Source organism: Camponotus floridanus, unplaced genomic scaffold, assembly GCF_003227725.1.
Source record: "Camponotus floridanus strain SB8 unplaced genomic scaffold, Cflo_v7.5 scaffold67, whole genome shotgun sequence".
Taxonomy (NCBI): Eukaryota; Metazoa; Arthropoda; class Insecta; order Hymenoptera; family Formicidae; genus Camponotus; species Camponotus floridanus.
In genome coordinates this window covers 588,163-605,640 of record NW_020229835.1, presented here as the reverse complement: position 1 = coordinate 605,640, position 17,478 = coordinate 588,163, and the positions used below count along the sequence as shown (strand labels likewise).

The window sequence follows — 17,478 nt, the reverse complement described above, 5'->3', positions numbered from 1 at the left end:
TTTTATGCCACAAAAATGTTATAAAATGTAAAAAATAATATTTTGTTGGATGAAATCTATCATTTAGAGGAATATAATAATATAAACACATACAAAAATGTATATTATGCATACATCACAACTATTTATTATATATAAATAATATATTTATATGTGATTGTACATATATACATGGATATATTATTATATTCTGTCAACAGAAAATTATAGATTGTCAAATTTATTAACATTTGAAAACTATTTTTTAATATTATAAAACGACAATTCTAATTCTAGTTTTATTTTGCAGAGAGAATATGCAAATACATGATGCGAAACTTTAAGTTTGACAATGAAATGGATGCTTTATACATTTATCTCAATGCATAGTGTAGCGCCAGCTTTATGTGTAATGTTGTAAAGAAAGTTTTCTTATTTTATTTTCATTATCTTATTTTTCAGACAATTTATTTTTTATTATTCAATATCAGAAAATCTTTATCAAATAAATAACTGCAATGTGTGATTTAAAAACATATTTACTTGCAATTACCTGGCTTTATTTAAATTAAAATTTTGTAAAAAATATATATATATATATATATATAATATATATATATATATATATATATATATATATATATATATATATATATATTTATATATAATATATATATATATATATATATATATATATATTACAAAATTTTAATTTTTCAAAATTAAAACTGCATATTTGAGGATTAATATAAATATTTGTCAGATGAAAGGGATTTTCGAAGCATCAATGGCGTTATTTAAAAGCTGTCTGTTTCCTTAGTGTTACTTGCACAAAAGCTCGAATGGGTCCAAAATATTGAAATATTAATAAGAGACGAGAGATCTTTACTCAAACTGGTGAGTCCCGGTACCCCGGTGACACACGGTAAAGATTTTACCCATTTTTGACACGATGACCTCACTGCCAAACATACTATTCTGTATAAGATATAAAGAAAGAGACAAAAAGACGAGAAGAAAAGAAAAAAAAATCGTGCTTGTACTAAAAAAAAAAAAAAAGGGGAGAAGAGCGAGCAAATTTCGCTCGCATTATTACTCGACTGATTACGCGTGCGCTAATTTTACTACTCAAAGAACACAAATCGTCAGCTGCTATAAGTATTTAATTCTTAAGAATTATTTTTTTTACAAAAATATATATTTTCCGGTATTATATGAAATGCTCGCTGTGACGTTATCTCAGTGATCCGATCTGATCGATGAAGAAAGTAGTTCGACATTACGCGTACACAGATTACACATATATACATACACGCTGTACATTACACGATTATTGACTTTTGTAGATAAGAACGAGGCCAGATGGAGCATTGAGATAGTCATTAGCATATGGAGACTGATGCTTTTCATATAGGTAAAATATATATTGATATATATATATACATATTATTTAGATTAGAAAAGATTCCCACGCATATGCAGTATATTATACGTAAGTTGTGCCTGTGTACGATGCATGAATGTATTATACTTGCGAGTACATGAGAGCAATTGTACGAATTGTAGCGTGTGTATGAAAGTAAGAGGGAGAAATGAAGAACGAGAGAGAGAGAGAGAAAGAGAGAGAGTGAAAGGAGCCACGATAATGATGTACATAAACGTGGCACGTTATGCTGTTATGAATGCATATGTAACCTAGGTCATATATTTATTTGCGACGAAAGATTGTACGAATGAGTGTGTCTCGAGCGAAATTTGTGGTTTAGATACGATAGCGTTTCTATCTCGAGAGCAGACTTGAGGCTTATCGTGAGGGCTTATATAAAAATGTTGAGAAGAGTGATTTCTCTTACGGTATGCCTCATATTGTTTGGAAAATATGCTACATTACGGCTACATACGCGAGAGTTTACAAGTTGTTGATTCGAAATCATTTGTGGAGATACATACCTGACTAAAACGTATATTTAATTTTCGCAATTCAAGTGTGTTGAAGATTTGTTTGTTGAAAATTCCATGTTTAAGTTTGACAAAGGAAAAATGATGACACGTTCGAGATACATTATTGCCCTCCTAGATTAATTGTTAAATACGAGATTTGAGAAAAAGAGAGGATTAATATATATTACGTTTGAAAAAAAAAAAAATCACATCTTTTCGTACGCGCACGTCTAGTGTAGCATATTTCGAGAAATGTTCCTCCTTTAATTGTACATATGAACAGTTACTTTTTAGAAGTGACGAGTGTGATTGATATATATGATGTATATACAGAATCCAGGTGCGTGTGTGCTTATCACGCATCAGGGAATAGGAAGCGATTATGTTGAAAAAAATATACTATTTATGCGTAGAATAGTCTAAAAGACTTTCTACCAAAGATCATCGGAATTTAAGAGAGAGAAAGAGAAAGAGAAAGAAAGAAAGAAAGGGTTTTCTTTTGTCAGTAGAAATGATATATAACAACAAGATAACAAGACAGCACGACAGAACACGATTATTAAAATAAGTACCGAAGAGAGGGATGAGACGAAAACGTGTCCAAGACACGTGGGCGAAGGTAATTAAAGCGAGTAAAAAAAAAAGAGAAAACCATTTATTGAGGTAATATAATGAAATGATAAGATAAAATGTTATATTTTTGTAGATTTGTTATTGCGTAAAATGCATTAGGACACTGTGAGAAACTTTATATAATTTGAGTAAAATGACAGTTAACGAGCCTGAGAGTAGTTAAAAATGAAGTAAGATTTTGTGGGAGAGGGAGAAAGAGAGAGAGAGAGAGATACGAAAGTGCTTTAGATGGCATGTTAAGGAAGTGACATCCGTGGATAAATTTTGTCGAAAAGAAAAAGAAAAAAAAAAAAGAGTCGAGTCCCACGTTTTCCTATGTTTCCGAAGCTCTCAAGTTTTCCGAGTTGCTCGTAGGAACAGGAAAAAAAGAAAGAAAGAGATATATATATATACATATATATACACACGCATATATTAACATATATGAATACAGAGATGAATTATATAACTAATAATGTCAGCTTCAATGTGCGCCGAGCATGTGTGGAAGTAAAATTCGACCGTTTTATTTCGCGATGCGAAATCGACGTCAGCGTTCGCTTTTAACGCACTTTCTGCCCAAAAAAATTGGCGTGTGCATCTGTAAACCGTATATATCTTGGCAAACGCCAAGTAACATTTATATAATTATTATTTGTAATTTCCAACTCAACATGTTATATATAACGTTACACATGTTACATGTTATTGTTATATATAACGTTACGTATGTTACATGTTACGTAACAGTTATATAACAGTTATATAACATGTAACAGTTATTTATTTTTTTTAAATGGGAAATTACAACCAACAATTATAAAAAAAAGTTACCTGGTGTTTGCTGGGTACGTTTTTCACGTGACACATGATGTATGATTTCGAAATCATCCGAGTCTCTTATACGATAACGCAATTAGCGTGCGGCTTACTTTGCAAGGTACACGCGCCGATGAAGGTACGATTGCTGAAGAAAAAAAAAAATAATGTTTTTTTCCGAAAAACGTAAATTTCGAAAATTGACAATTGTATCGTTCGTTGTCGAATGATAAATGTTAACACTTATACACACACACACGCACACACACATACACGAAACATATACGACATACATACAACACGTACTAGAAGCCGACTTTCTTGAATCTGACGAAATACGAATTTGAGAGTAAAATGCCACTTTACGCTTTTACGTAAAGACATATGTGATTTTCTTTCCGAGAGAAATCGAACTCTTGATACATAATATATATGTATGTAATACCAGATATAAAACGAGTAAAGACACAAATAACGATGTAAATGCAACGTCATCAGTCGCCGCTGCGCTGATGCACGAGCAATATGCAATAATAATAATAATATAATAATAATAATGATGATGATAACGTGAAATAAATAATTTAATGTAAAAAAAACGCGAAATGCGTGTAATGCGTGCGAAAAAACGAAAGGAAAACGAGAATCCACATTGAATAACAAACGGAAAATACGGAAACTCGAACGACGTAAAAAGAAAAAAAAAAATGAAAACAAGAAAAAACAACAGGCGCAACCTTAAAGCTCGTCTGTGCTTTTCGTTATTGCGATAGATAGAAGGAGGAGAAGCGGGGCCCACGAAAAAAAAAACACACACACTCGTCTATGATAATAATAATACCGACATTACCGTTGTAAAAGAGTTACAAGTTAATCTATGCTCGTATTTATTATATATGAAGTAACAATCTCTATAAATGATCTTCTCAGATGCAATTGTATGTGTTGTGAACAGATAAACTAATAACGAGAAAAAAATTCACATTGTGCACCGAGTATAAAATATCGAGAGAGGGGCCCTCTCGAGGGGGCCGCCGATTATAATTATATATCTTGAAGAGACGAAGAGAAACGAGTCTGTTTTCGCTTTAAAAAAAAAAACGTTTAACGTTGATGAAGAAGGGACAAAATAAAATGGAAACAAAGCGCTCGAATGACGGCTGTTTTTCGTTTGATTTTTCGAGGACACGTATACTTTTTCTAGAGGGCACGAAGAAATATATAATATATTATTGCAGCCGATCGTAGGACTCTCGTTAATTAACGCTCTAAAAAACTCGTGTATTTCTAATGAATAGTCGTATCCTTTCTTCTCGGAAAAGAAACCTTAACTAACTATATATTTCTACGTTAATCTCAATCTTCTCTTTTTGTTTTAAACTTTGTAGAAACGTAGGTCCCCATACTCCACAGACCATTGTTGTTACATTGCTATAATATTGCTGTAATATTCTGTGATGTTGCTACAATATTGCTGCGACGTTGCTACAATATTGCTGCGACGTTGCTGCAATATTGCTGCGACGTTGCTGCAATATTGCTGCGACGTTACTGCAATATTGCTGCGATGTTGCTACAATATTGCTGCGATGTTGCTGCAATGTAACAATAATGGTCTGTGTTTTATGGGTCTCACAGAAACTTGAAGAAAAAAAAGGAGAGATCATTTAATTTCAATAACTTGTTTTAAATGATTCCAAAAAAAAAAAAGAAAAAAAATATATATTACGTTTCACTGTATGCTTTGATAGATGTAAAACACGCGCCAATGATACGTGTCATATTTTTTCGCGTGTCTCTTTTTATTTCTTAACTTAATTGTTGCTGCTATAGCCATATGTGCGAGTAGAATCAGAGATCTTTCATAGCGATCAAGGGTGAAATAACGTGAAACAGGAAGGGGGAGCTCTTTTTTAGGTTGCTATGTAATCACGACGCGATTTCTATAAATTTTAAGTTTTCTTTTGTCCTTAACCGTAGTTTTGCTTGCTCCATAACGTAAAATAACGCGAGATGTAAACTAAAGTAACGATATAGAAGCAAACACGCAAGAGTATATAATATTAATAAAGTAAAAAAGTATAAATATAAAAAAGAAAAAAAAAGATTGAACACTTATCGATGTAGCTGAAGAAAAAAAACGCGTGTGGGCCCCGACACACATAACACGTACACACACACACATACACACACACACACACACATGAAACACACACCCCCCCATGTATATTCTTATTAAAATATTAAACGTAACGTGTGTATATTCCGCTCTATTATTATTATTATTATTTTTTCTTTTCTTTTAATTCATAGCCGAGAAAAAGGAAAAAGGATTACACGCAATTAACGCGATAACATGTATGTTTGATAATCATTAGTACATTTATATATTTTCGTTTTTACTTTCTCTTCCTTAAATATTTAAAAGAGAGATGGAAGGATGTGTGTGGGATGACAAAGAGAGAAAGAGAGAGATGTACACCACGTGGGGCGTGGATGTATTCGTTGCGAGGGGTGAGAAAACGCCTTCAGGTATCTTTTAACATCCGGAATGTCGTTTCCGGTCTGCGAGAAGGAACCCAGCAAACACCCAATAACAGTTATATAACTGTTAGTTGTAATTTCTCACTCAATAATATAATTGTTACATGTTATGTAACAGTTATATAACTGTTACGTGTTATGTAATTATTATCTAATCATGTAACAGTTATATTGTTGAGTGGGAAATTACAACTAACAATTATATAAATGTTACTTGGTGTTTGCTGGGAACCTATACAGCACAGACCATTGCTGTTACATTGCAGCAATATTGCTGCAATATAACAGCAATGATCTATGACGTATGGGAAAAAGCGAAGAATGGAGAAGGAGGGAAAATCGCTGGTTGATCCGAAAATGATGAAAAACATGCGCTAAACTGTTATATCGATAATCATATAATTTGACCTCGGTGGGTCGGTCCGATGGTGGTCGAATCACTTTATCCAGGCACGCAAAATGAGCGAAAAAAAATGTAAACCTGCGTAAATTATGCATATAAATATATATAAATGTATGTGTGTGTTTGGAAATTAGGAACGCGCAGAGGGAGATAAATCCATCGTACACGATCCTAATCGATTAATCGACAATTCAAGCCAGATTCAAATTAACTCGTAGACCTCCTGGGGAGATTATATGGTAAATCGTCCACCCCACATACACCATAGCCGACCCATTCGCGGTCCCTCGCATTTATATAAACGCAAATTGATGTATTCTCTCGTTTATCAATACCATTGTAAACTTACTATTGTAACATGTATGCCCCATTCATGTCTAGTGTCGAGCAGAACTGATTCTACGCTTTCGCTAGTTCGAGAGGAGAGATCGTGTTTCCGAATATAATCTATTATTCACATGCAATTTTTATTACATGATGATTTGAGCCCAGCAAACACCAAATAACAATTATATAACTTAGTTATAATTTCTCATACAGCACAGAACATTGCAACAATATTGCAATATTGCTGTAATGTTGCAACAACATTGCAATGTTGCCGAAAATATTGCTGCAATGTTGCAACGACATTGCAATATTGCTGCAATGTTACAACAAACATTGCAATATTGCAACAACAATATGTAATATTGTCGCAATATTGCAGCAATGCTACTACAATATTCTGTGTTTGCTGGGATATAACTGTTACATGTTACGTAACAGTTACATAACATTATATTGTTGAGTGGAAAATTACAACTAACAGTTATATAAATGTAACTTGTTTTTACTGGGAGGGGACAAGAAGAGGAGGAAAGAGAATCAGTGCTGGCGAGGACACGAGGCAACCGAGAAAAAAAAAAGATTATCGTAAAACTCTAAAGTCACACACGTTTAAACTACCTTTAAACAAAAAGAAGGGATACATATTCGGAGAGTAGCAAAGATAAATAACTAATATAAATGTAGTGGCTCTAAAAAAAAACTCTATAATACTACCGCAAGGAGAAAAAAAGGAAAAAAAACGATGATATATACCGATGATTATTCGAAGTATAAAATGCAAAACGCACTCTTAATGAATGTTGTAACGATTTAGAGAAATATTTAAATTGCATTATTACTAATACTCGCTGTGTAAATCCGATTGCTTGGGGCGCGAGTGCTCCGCTCCCTCGATCATCCCCTGTGGATCCCATACAGCACAGAACATTGCAGCAATATTGCAGCAACATTGTAATATTGCTGTGACATTTCAGCAACATTGTAATATTGCTACAATATTGTAATATTGCTGCAATATTGCTGCAATGTTCTGTGCTGTGGGATCCTCGAGGAGGGGAAGAACGAGAGCAGAGCAGTCGGTTCCCAAGTGAAGCGGATAAATTTCAGTTTCTTTCTTTGTCAGTAATCTTTGAGCGTAATATTTAACCCTTCATTTATATATCTTCTCTATATAAGCAAAAACCTCTCACAACACACTCATACACACGCAGAATTAGAAGTATTTAAGATTCGTAGAGAGTCATCCGTTGAGTTTATTAAGAAGAAGCCTTTGCGCGCGACATGTAATGTGCGGCTTTTGTAAAAGACAACAAACTTTCAATCCAAGTCTTGTAAGAAAGCTCTTGGCGCGAGAGAGAGAGAAAGAGAGAGAGTGAGGTGGAGAGGGTGGCGGAGTGGCTTGGGTAGGGGGGCGAGGAGAGTTCTCGGATACGGTTGGCTGACATTTTCGGAAGTTTAATGATTTATTGAAAAACGTGTTGTCATGTCTTGAATACAATTAAAAAGAGTATGAAAAATTGCATCCCGAGCCAGTATTTTATTTACCAAGTACACACTTTTAAAACGCAATAAACACCCCCTCCTGAATTGTTCACGATTATCCTAATTCTCGTTTATTGCATTTTATCTCTTTTAAGCTCGCAAATTAAATAATTTATTTAATTAAAATTAAAATTCGAGGCGATCAACGATTTTTCAAAAGCAAAACTTTATCAAGATTTTTTTTTGTCTTTACATGTATTACTTAATTAAATCAGAATTGTGTGATTTAGTTTCAATTTTAGAATAGAAATACATAAACACGATATTATAAAACGAATTTAGAAGTATTTTTTTAATTTGACAGAATATTCATATTTTGATACATCTAAAACTTTATTCAAAATTTTTATATGCACAATTTTTCATCTGCATTGTTTAATATATGTACACAAAAATTTGTTCGTTTAACGTTACACAAAGTAGATGTATATTTTATAATTTATTTGTCACTAAAATGTATAACATATGTTTCCATTTTATTTTGGATTATTATAATATAAAAAAATTGCCACTGATAGTTGATATAGCCTATTGAAAAACATGTACAAGTCTGAAGATTTAAGGATTTGCGAGAAATCGCACGCGTTTTATAACATTTTCGTAATATATATTTTTATAATATATATTTTTTATTTATAATATATTTTCATCCTATCGTGTAATATCGCTTCCTAGATGCAAGAGTCAATTAAATAGAAACTTTTGATAAATAGAAAAGTATCGTAAAGTTTCAAGGCAGTACGACTTATTATTATTATTATATATTTCTATCTTCTTATTCTATTATCAGGACATTATTTAGTCGGCTTGAGAGGATTCTTTTTCTAATGATTCTTTGAGAGGATTAATCCCCTCGCTTACTGGATACACGTAGAGAGTTTTCTTCCATTCCTCTATGTCAGTAATATGATAAGCTTGCGTTTTTTTGTCCTGTTGATCGGTTATAAATTCCAAAGAATACTGCATCTTACGGTTATCCTCCGGAATACCTATAAATAAAAAATTGTTTAACAAATTTGACTTTCTAAATAGAAATACTATCTTGGAAGTGTACATGCATACTCTTATCTCGCAATTTTTAATTTCTTCATTCATACTTTTATGCATTTTTATTTGCAATCTTATCAAATTAATTCTAATTATTCACAGAATTATATATTCTATTGTGCTACAACAATCTTCATATCTTGCAAGAATGAGTAAAGCACTTGCATTGTAATAATGCTCTTTTACATGAAAAAATTTTGCTTATACACATTATATATTTATATTCGTCTTGAAGCAATAATGCAACAATAAGAAATACAAAATGTAAGCAAGTAAATAATACTATAAAACAATTTATACAATTGTAATATAATTTTCTGATAGAGTTTGGTGTACTTTGGTCGTTAAACAGTCAAAAATCGCTAAATGTAACAAGACTTGCATTCTTTATTACCCATTCATAAATAATAAGGTAGAGAGATGCAAGAATTATCATTCTCACTGATTGTTTTGTCTCCTTCGTTGTTTTCCTTCGAGTGATTTCCCACCACATGAATACTCAGTTTCCTAAAGTTACTTCCATGCAATGTATGCTTCGCAGTCCACTCTCTAAGATCTTTAAGCTTGATGTCCTTTATCGCGAGCACTTCTCGCTCAAGTCTGTCAAACATGTACTGCCAAGTCGTAATCTCGTTCCAGTTTCTTACAACTTCCTCATCTAGATCGATATCGGCGCACTGCTTCTCCTTTCTCAGCGCCTCCTTGACGTAGTCTAAGTCCTCTTCCGGTAAAGATTTCAGTGTCTTATTAAACGATTTCAAAAAGTCCTCGATCCGCTGGTCCACGTGCTCGGTCGTGTACTTGTTCGCCTGAGTTTGAATCGTAATCGAATATCCCAAAATCCCGTAGACGTCTTGGTGGGTGCAGGAAACATCGTAACCGAGCTGCTCCTTGGTTCTGAGCCGATTGAACAGCGGTTCCTCCATTATCATCTGAAATAATCACAGAACTTAATATTGAGCGGATAAAGCTAAATACGAATGTTAAGAATATTTGCCACATTTGGAAATCAAAATACAAATGTGAGACACGCAAATAAATATGAGGATTCTACAGATTAAGTATAATTGATGAGATGATGGGATTCATCCACTTACTATCAATAAATCAATCAAGACCGATAACTCGACCGACTTAGTTCCAGCCTGATAGTGATTCGTCACCACGGAATTCACGTCGGTCTTGTTGATGTTTCTCACTTTGCAATATTGTGTGCCTAGAGGTATCTGCGTAATTCTTATTTGCGGCATCATACTCGGGAGCAGCGGCTTGCAGTTGATTATTTCGATGTATTGTCGCACGTTCTCGATCACAGCATCTTGTGTCATGTTGCCCTGCACGAGACACTGGATGAAGAGACGTTCGTTGAAGGATGTGATGAAATTTCGGAATTTTTCGAAATTGGTGTCGCACAGAACGTTGTACAAGTCGATGTGCGTGTAATGGACAAACTTGAGTATATGCAACCTCACATCCCTACAAAAAAATCCAGAAACATATGCGTTAGTGATCAATTAAATATACAGGGTGGACCAAAAGTCTGGATACAGTCGAATATCTCGTATAGATTGCATTTTAGAACAAAATGCTTTAGACAAAAGTTGTAAGGATTAAAAAGATGTATTTAACTGTAATATCCATTTGACATTGAGTGGCGTCGCCAAGGCCACGGCAAGGTCAACTTGAATTTTTTAAATGGAATCCCCTATTTTTCATTGCATATTCTTGTAGCTTACCTCGAGAGCTTTCCAAAACACTATAATAAAATATTTTTCCTTCAAGCACTTTTTGAGTTACAAGGCTTGAAATCATTTCTTAATTTTACATAAACCATAAAATATTTTGTAAAATATTCATTTTTCAATTATCTTATTTAATACTTTTATGTACAAAATAATGAGAAGAATCAATTGGTGTAAAGAAAATACAGTTATTTTGAACAAAAAATATGTAATTTGCAATTAACAATTAAATATTTTTTCTGAAAAGTAACTATGTGTTTTCTTTACACCAATTGATTCCTCTCATTAATTTGTACATAAAAGTATTAAGGTAATCGAAAAATGAATATTTTACAAGATATTTTATGGTTTATGTAAAATTAAGAAGTGATTCAAGCCTCATAACTCGAAAAGTACTTTATGGAAAAATAATTTATTATAGTGTTTTGGAAAGTTCTCGAGATAAGCTACAAGAATATGCAATGATAAATAGGGGGTTCCATTTAAAAAATGCCCTTCCGGTCTGAATCACCTATTTCCGGCCGGAACCAGAAGTGTAAAATATCACCATTCGATAGAGCGCACCCGATTTATAAAGAAAATGTTTTTACTTTTTTGAAATAACCACTTCTCTAATTTTTAAATGGATGGTACGAGTGGTTTGAAACACCTTGTATAATTAATTTTACAATTAATCATTTTTTCTCGATTATTCAAGAATTGTGGCAGATATACTAAATATGAATAAATGAATAGGTACCTGACGAGTTTCTTGGGCTTTATAAATGTGTTGTACAGTTTCTTGAGTTGAAACTCCTTCAAAATCTCGAATAACTCCTTCGTAACAAGATTCGGGTAGTCCACTATGTATTTCATGACAGTGAGTACTAAGAGCTGTGAAATATAAGAATGTAAATAAAACTCAAAATTGTGTAGCTATAATTTAAATTTAGATCTTCTCTAAAAGGAATTCTTACAGGCAGTTTTTCGTTAAATCCATTAAACTTCATTTTAATACCCTTCTCACTAGAATATATGTTGAAATCAAATCCCACCACTATTGCTGCATATATTTCTTCAACCAATAGGAAGTGTAGTATATTGCAGTACAAGTCCAGGAGAGCTGCACTGAGATGTCATTAGTGTGAATGTTTTTTTTTGTTAAATAAAAGATGCAAATAAATATATAAAGTTGTAACATTTACAACAAATATATATTGAAGATAGATATTTTGAAATATGTATGTTCAAAATCTCAATTTTCATTATTTTTTATCTTAAAGGATGTCATGATAGTGACAAGTTTTTAGAAAAATTTAAAGTTTAAAGAAAATTAAAAGTAAAAAAAATAATAGAAAATTAAAAATAAAAGATTTTAAGTGAAAACAATATTTAATTGTAAGATATAAATTAAATAATAAACTACAATTTTTTCATTTTTCATTTCAACTTTCATTTTTTCATTTAGAATTAAAGATTTTAATTTCTCAGAATCTTGAAACTTGATTGACAATTCATTATCGACATATTAATAAAAAATTCAGAGAAATAATCTTCCAAAATATTAGTGTAGTGAAATATTTATCATTAGAATATTAATAATATAATTTAGAATAAAAATCATGTATATTTCAATACATATTTTTCACAGCTTTTTTGCTTATTGTTACTTACTTCTCCAGCGATCGAAGTCTCAGAGGAGAAACAAAGTGAAAGTTCATGTAACATTCTGGCAGACGAAACTTTGGATCCGGGCGATACCAAATCTCGGATATGGCATCGGTGTGAATTTTCACAGGATACTTTGGAATGTCCGCCGGAATCGGTATTAAAGTAAAGTCGCTGGTGAGGAATGTATTCGGTATTGGCAAGTGAAAATCTGGCAAGGGCTTGATGGTTTTCCAGCGCTCGACCCATTCCTGTGGTATTTCAACGTCCGTATACTTGGTATTGAACCAGGGCTCAGTCTTGTCCAACTCGGCGTTAAATTTTCCATTGAAGATCATGATATTCGCATTCTCCGGTCTCAGGTAGTTCAGGCACCTTTTTATGGCTTCCGGATCGTACTCGAAGTAAAGCTCGCTTCCAGTTAAGTAGTCCTGCGATGGATAGTAATGCATGCTGCCGCACAAATCCTCTACATACTCTATTGGATCCTCTTCGTCGGCAAATCTAGAAAGATCTATAGTTATATACTTGATGAAGAATCACCTGTCACATTTTGATACATTTTTACATTCCATTTTTTTCCCTCCAAAGCCACCTTAATCCTCCTTAATTTATTTATGAGATTCCTTTACCTGAAGTTATTCTCTCTGATTTTACAGGATTCGTCGTAGATCCTCTCCTGAGGGCCTTCTGTTCTCAACAAACTGATATAAGAAAATACCGCATCCAGTACTTCCTCCAAATGATTCTGTCCTTCATCCGTGAGCAACACAGTGACCTTGAATAAAGCGTACATAGAACTGTGCTCGAAACCACTCTCGGTGTTGCCGCTGAACAATTCGATTCCCCACATTTTTTTACGCAGATAACTAATTATGGAGCCTTTCCCTTCGTGCCCGACGAGCCACGAGACATATTCATGTGGTTTGCTTTTGTAGAAATCAAGCAGTGAAGGCATTGCCCATGTTATTTTCACCTGCGAAAGACAATCTCGATGTTACATGTAAATTTTTATAGGAGATATGAAGATTTATATGCATTTTAATTTGTATATTTCATTTAGTTTATGTAATAATCAGGGTTAGCATATTTTAAACAATGTGTTTAAAAGTGTTTGATTAAAACTTGTTTAAAACAATGGACACTGTTTTAAACATTTTTGTTTTAAACTGTTTTAAACTATTGTTTAGAACCGTTTAAAATATCGCAAATAAAATATATGATTATTTGGAAAAGAAATTGTAAAAAAAATCAAAAACAAACAAAAACTAATAGATGTGTATATTGCAAAAAAATTTTTGTTTCAGTGTTTTTAATTTTTTATGTATATTTATGTAACATATAGATATAAAAATATAAATAATAAAATAAAAATGATAAGATGGGTATTATTTTAGCAGAATATTTATTTTTGGATATTAAATAACAATCAATACAATAAAAATTACTTAGAAGATATTGACTGACTTTACATTTTACATTTTAGCATTTTAAATTAATATTACATAACTCATAGCAGGTCAGTAGTTCTAAAAAAAAATTTCTTCTTTTAAAAAAAAGAGGTTTTTTAATTTTCTTTTATTTATAATTTATGTTGAGAGCATGAGGTTACTTAATAAGAATAGGAAAGGAACCAAAGTATTATATATTAAATATTATTAACTAGAACTTTTTTTTCTCCAAAAATAAATATTTTGCTAAAATAATACCCATCTTATCATTTTTATTTTATTATTTATATTTTTAATAGCGTTGTCAATTTTTGCAACGTTATTTACAGTTTAACGCTAGCGAAAAAATTTAAATATTTACACATATCAAAGCTATTAACTGTTTTTTGCTTGTTTAAAACATGATTTTTTTGTTTAAAACATGTTTCTTTTACTTCACTTAAAAACACAAATAAAATAAAAAACATTGTTCTAATGACAAGTTTTTTGCCAACCCTGATAATAATGCATGAATAGATGCAATATTACAAAGATAAAGATAAAAAAACATTTAATAATTTTGATAATAATGCATTAAGCCAATGGCATTTCTTAATTAATTTTCCTTGGAACTATTACAACTCTTTAGATTCACAAATAAATATTATTTTATGTATGACTTAGTATATTATTATCAATCATTGAATTATAACACTGTATTTTAGATTTACATACTTGGTTAATATCTTCCACAGATTTAACTTTGTACATTCTTCGGAAAGCAGGAGTATCGAAGGATATGCCATCTTTGAATTCGGCAAAGTCCTCCGGAGGCAACCCGTTGCTCGGCACATCGGCGAAGCACGTGATGACGTATTGCTCTAAGGTATCCAGCGGCAATCTCGCCTGCAAACAGATGTACCTTACTATGAATTAGTTGATTAGATTCTCGTCGCAGTTTTAATGAAATAAACTCTACCTGTAGAGCCAGTTTCATTCTGTGGGCGCTGTAATGGTACTCTCTGAACTTGTGCAACTCCGCATACAGCTTGTCGTCTTCCACATTGTCGCGCAACGTTATCAGATTGCCCCAAATAAACTTGTTGGCTGGATGACCATCTCTCGCGAAGGAGGAGAACAATTGCTCCTTTCTATTGTCGTCGTAGGGCAATGCCGACTGAAATTCTACGTCAGAAAGCTTATCAAGACAAAGTGCATTAATATAACTATTATTACAATTATAATAAAATATAATACCGCTTTCCACAGCTTCTCGCTCGCGCGTGATGGCGTCTTTCTTCATCAAGGGTTTAATAAAGAATTGAGCGAAACGATCGAGGGCTTGTAACAGATGCTTTTCCTGGATATCAAAGTAAAATGTCGTATGCTCGCAATCTGTTTCAGCATTGGTGGAACCACCGCGCTTGCTGAGAAACGCATCAAAATCATTTTCCTGCGAATAAAATGGTTCTTGAGCATTTAAGTGCACGAACAAATGAATTTCTTTATAATGGATCTTATGTACTGTTGTTGAAAAATTATATTAATAGATATTAATTAAAAAATTTAATTTAATTATATATAATTATAATATAATATTATTATATAATTATAATTTTAATACCTGTTAATACCTATTAATACCAATTATTATATAATTATAGTTTTAATAAGTTATAAGTTTTAATAAGTTATAAGTTAATAGTTTTAATAAGTTATAAGTTTTAATACCTGTGGATATTTCTCTGATCCCATAAAAACCATATGCTCGAGGAAATGTGCCATGCCTGGAATTTCTGGTGGGTCGCTAAAACTGCCTACTCCCACGCACAAGCCACATGCTGCCTGTTTAAAGAAATAGATACATAGATTTATAAAGGTAGTAGACACGCAATCAGACTCAAATTATATAGCTTATTATCACCAATAGGTGAGGTAAATTATATTAGAAAAAATTAATATAATAACAAATCCAATTGTCTATACAAGTTTGTTGTATGTACCATCTTTTCATTTCTCTTGACTCGTTTAGTTGACGAAGAACTATCTTCATCATCGCTGGAATCTTCATCTTCGTTTTCATCCTCATCTTCTTCTTCATCATCTTCGTCACTATCCTCATCTTCAGTTTCATCTTCGCTACTACTTGCTATTATTGATAAATAACAAATATTACACATCTTTATATATATATATATATATATATATATATATATATATATATTACAAACAATTATGTTAATTTTTTTCTTTAATATACATTGTTTACGTTACCTATTTAAATACTTATTTTTCATATTAACATGATAAAAATATTTTTGCTCACTTTTATCCTGATCATCATCTTGGGAAGAAGATGTCTTGGGATGTATATCAGCTATTAGCAAAGCTGTCAAACCATTCTGTAATTTGATGACTCTAAAAAAATTTAGATATAATATTAGTGACAGAATGAGAATCCAATCAAAATTATAAAGTCAGTAATTATAAAAAAAATGTTTAGTCTAGTAACCAAATATTTTTAACAAAAAAAATATATATATATAAATTTTGCATCGAATAATCTAAAATGCAATCTTAAAAATCTTTTAAAAAATAACCCATAGATTTTCTTATTGTTATAATAAATTGATTGTAATATTGTTATAATAAATTAAATGCATCCAATATATCTTGTATGAATCAAAGATATTTTCATTAGTATTACAATTATATACAAACCATAAAATAATATAATAAACACTATAAAAAATATTATAAAAAATATAATAAATATGATACTATAAGAAATATCATAAAATACTACAAAAAATATTACTTTTTTCAAAAAGACGACTTTCCAGTTAAACGATTCAAAAGTGACTGAAATGACAGATAAAAAGAAATTATGATCAAATATCCGATATATAAAATAATAAATTGACAATTAAATCTTTTATGATATTTATGATAATTCTTATCTTCTATTTCTAGATAAGATGACACGTTATCAAGATTAAAAAAAAACCTCAGCTTTCCCAAAAAAAGGATATTCCTAGAAAATTAGACATGAGTATCTTTCGAGGCTTCAATTTTATTAATTGTCAACAAAGAGGGAAAAAAACATCAGTCTAACCTATACTCCTTCGTATCGTTCTCCGATTTTACGGGCGTCTCCAGGTACTCGACTTGATGACGTTTGTCGTCGCTTTCAACGAGCTTCACCTCCGGCATTATATCGGGACTAAGGTTAGATGGACGTGTGGAATAGGATCTAATCAAGAATTCTACGCCGGGATCTCGAGTTCCCTTCGGTCTCCTCTCAAACGGACTCTGCACGTGCTCCCTCAGCGCCTTAGCTGACAGAAACACGTGTCTTCTCTCGCATCTGACATCGATCAGCCGTAGAAGAAGAGAGAGACCACGTGTCATATGGGATAAAGCGGATAAAGTGACGACATTT

At 32.1% G+C, this 17,478-nt stretch overlaps 1 protein-coding gene across 1 annotated transcript; it reads right to left on the bottom strand.

The window, feature by feature from the left end:
* Positions 1-8,649: 8,649 nt before the first annotated feature.
* Positions 8,650-17,478, bottom strand: LOC105254177 (nardilysin). The gene is made up of 14 exons (XM_025413487.1): positions 17,152-17,478; positions 16,363-16,454; positions 16,040-16,185; positions 15,768-15,881; positions 15,294-15,489; positions 15,016-15,221; positions 14,772-14,942; positions 13,239-13,582; positions 12,613-13,110; positions 11,916-12,066; positions 11,699-11,832; positions 10,315-10,693; positions 9,660-10,149; positions 8,650-9,159 (listed from the first exon to the last, which is right to left on the bottom strand). The coding sequence occupies exons 1-14, from the start codon at positions 17,445-17,447 to the stop codon at positions 8,969-8,971; spliced, it is 3,408 nt and encodes a 1,135-aa protein (XP_025269272.1). The 5' UTR covers positions 17,448-17,478; the 3' UTR covers positions 8,650-8,968.

Excerpts from the sequence above, each read along its gene's own strand:
- LOC105254177 (XM_025413487.1), bottom strand. The coding sequence starts at position 17,447 with ATGACACGTGGTCTCTCTCTTCTTCTACGGCTGATCGATGTCAGATGC. Across the intron at positions 16,186-16,362 it reads AGATGATGATCAGGATAAAA|CAAGTAGTAGCGAAGATGAA; the intron begins GTGAGCAAAAAT and ends TATCAATAATAG. Across the intron at positions 14,943-15,015 it reads GAATGAAACTGGCTCTACAG|GCGAGATTGCCGCTGGATAC; the intron begins GTAGAGTTTATT and ends ATCTGTTTGCAG.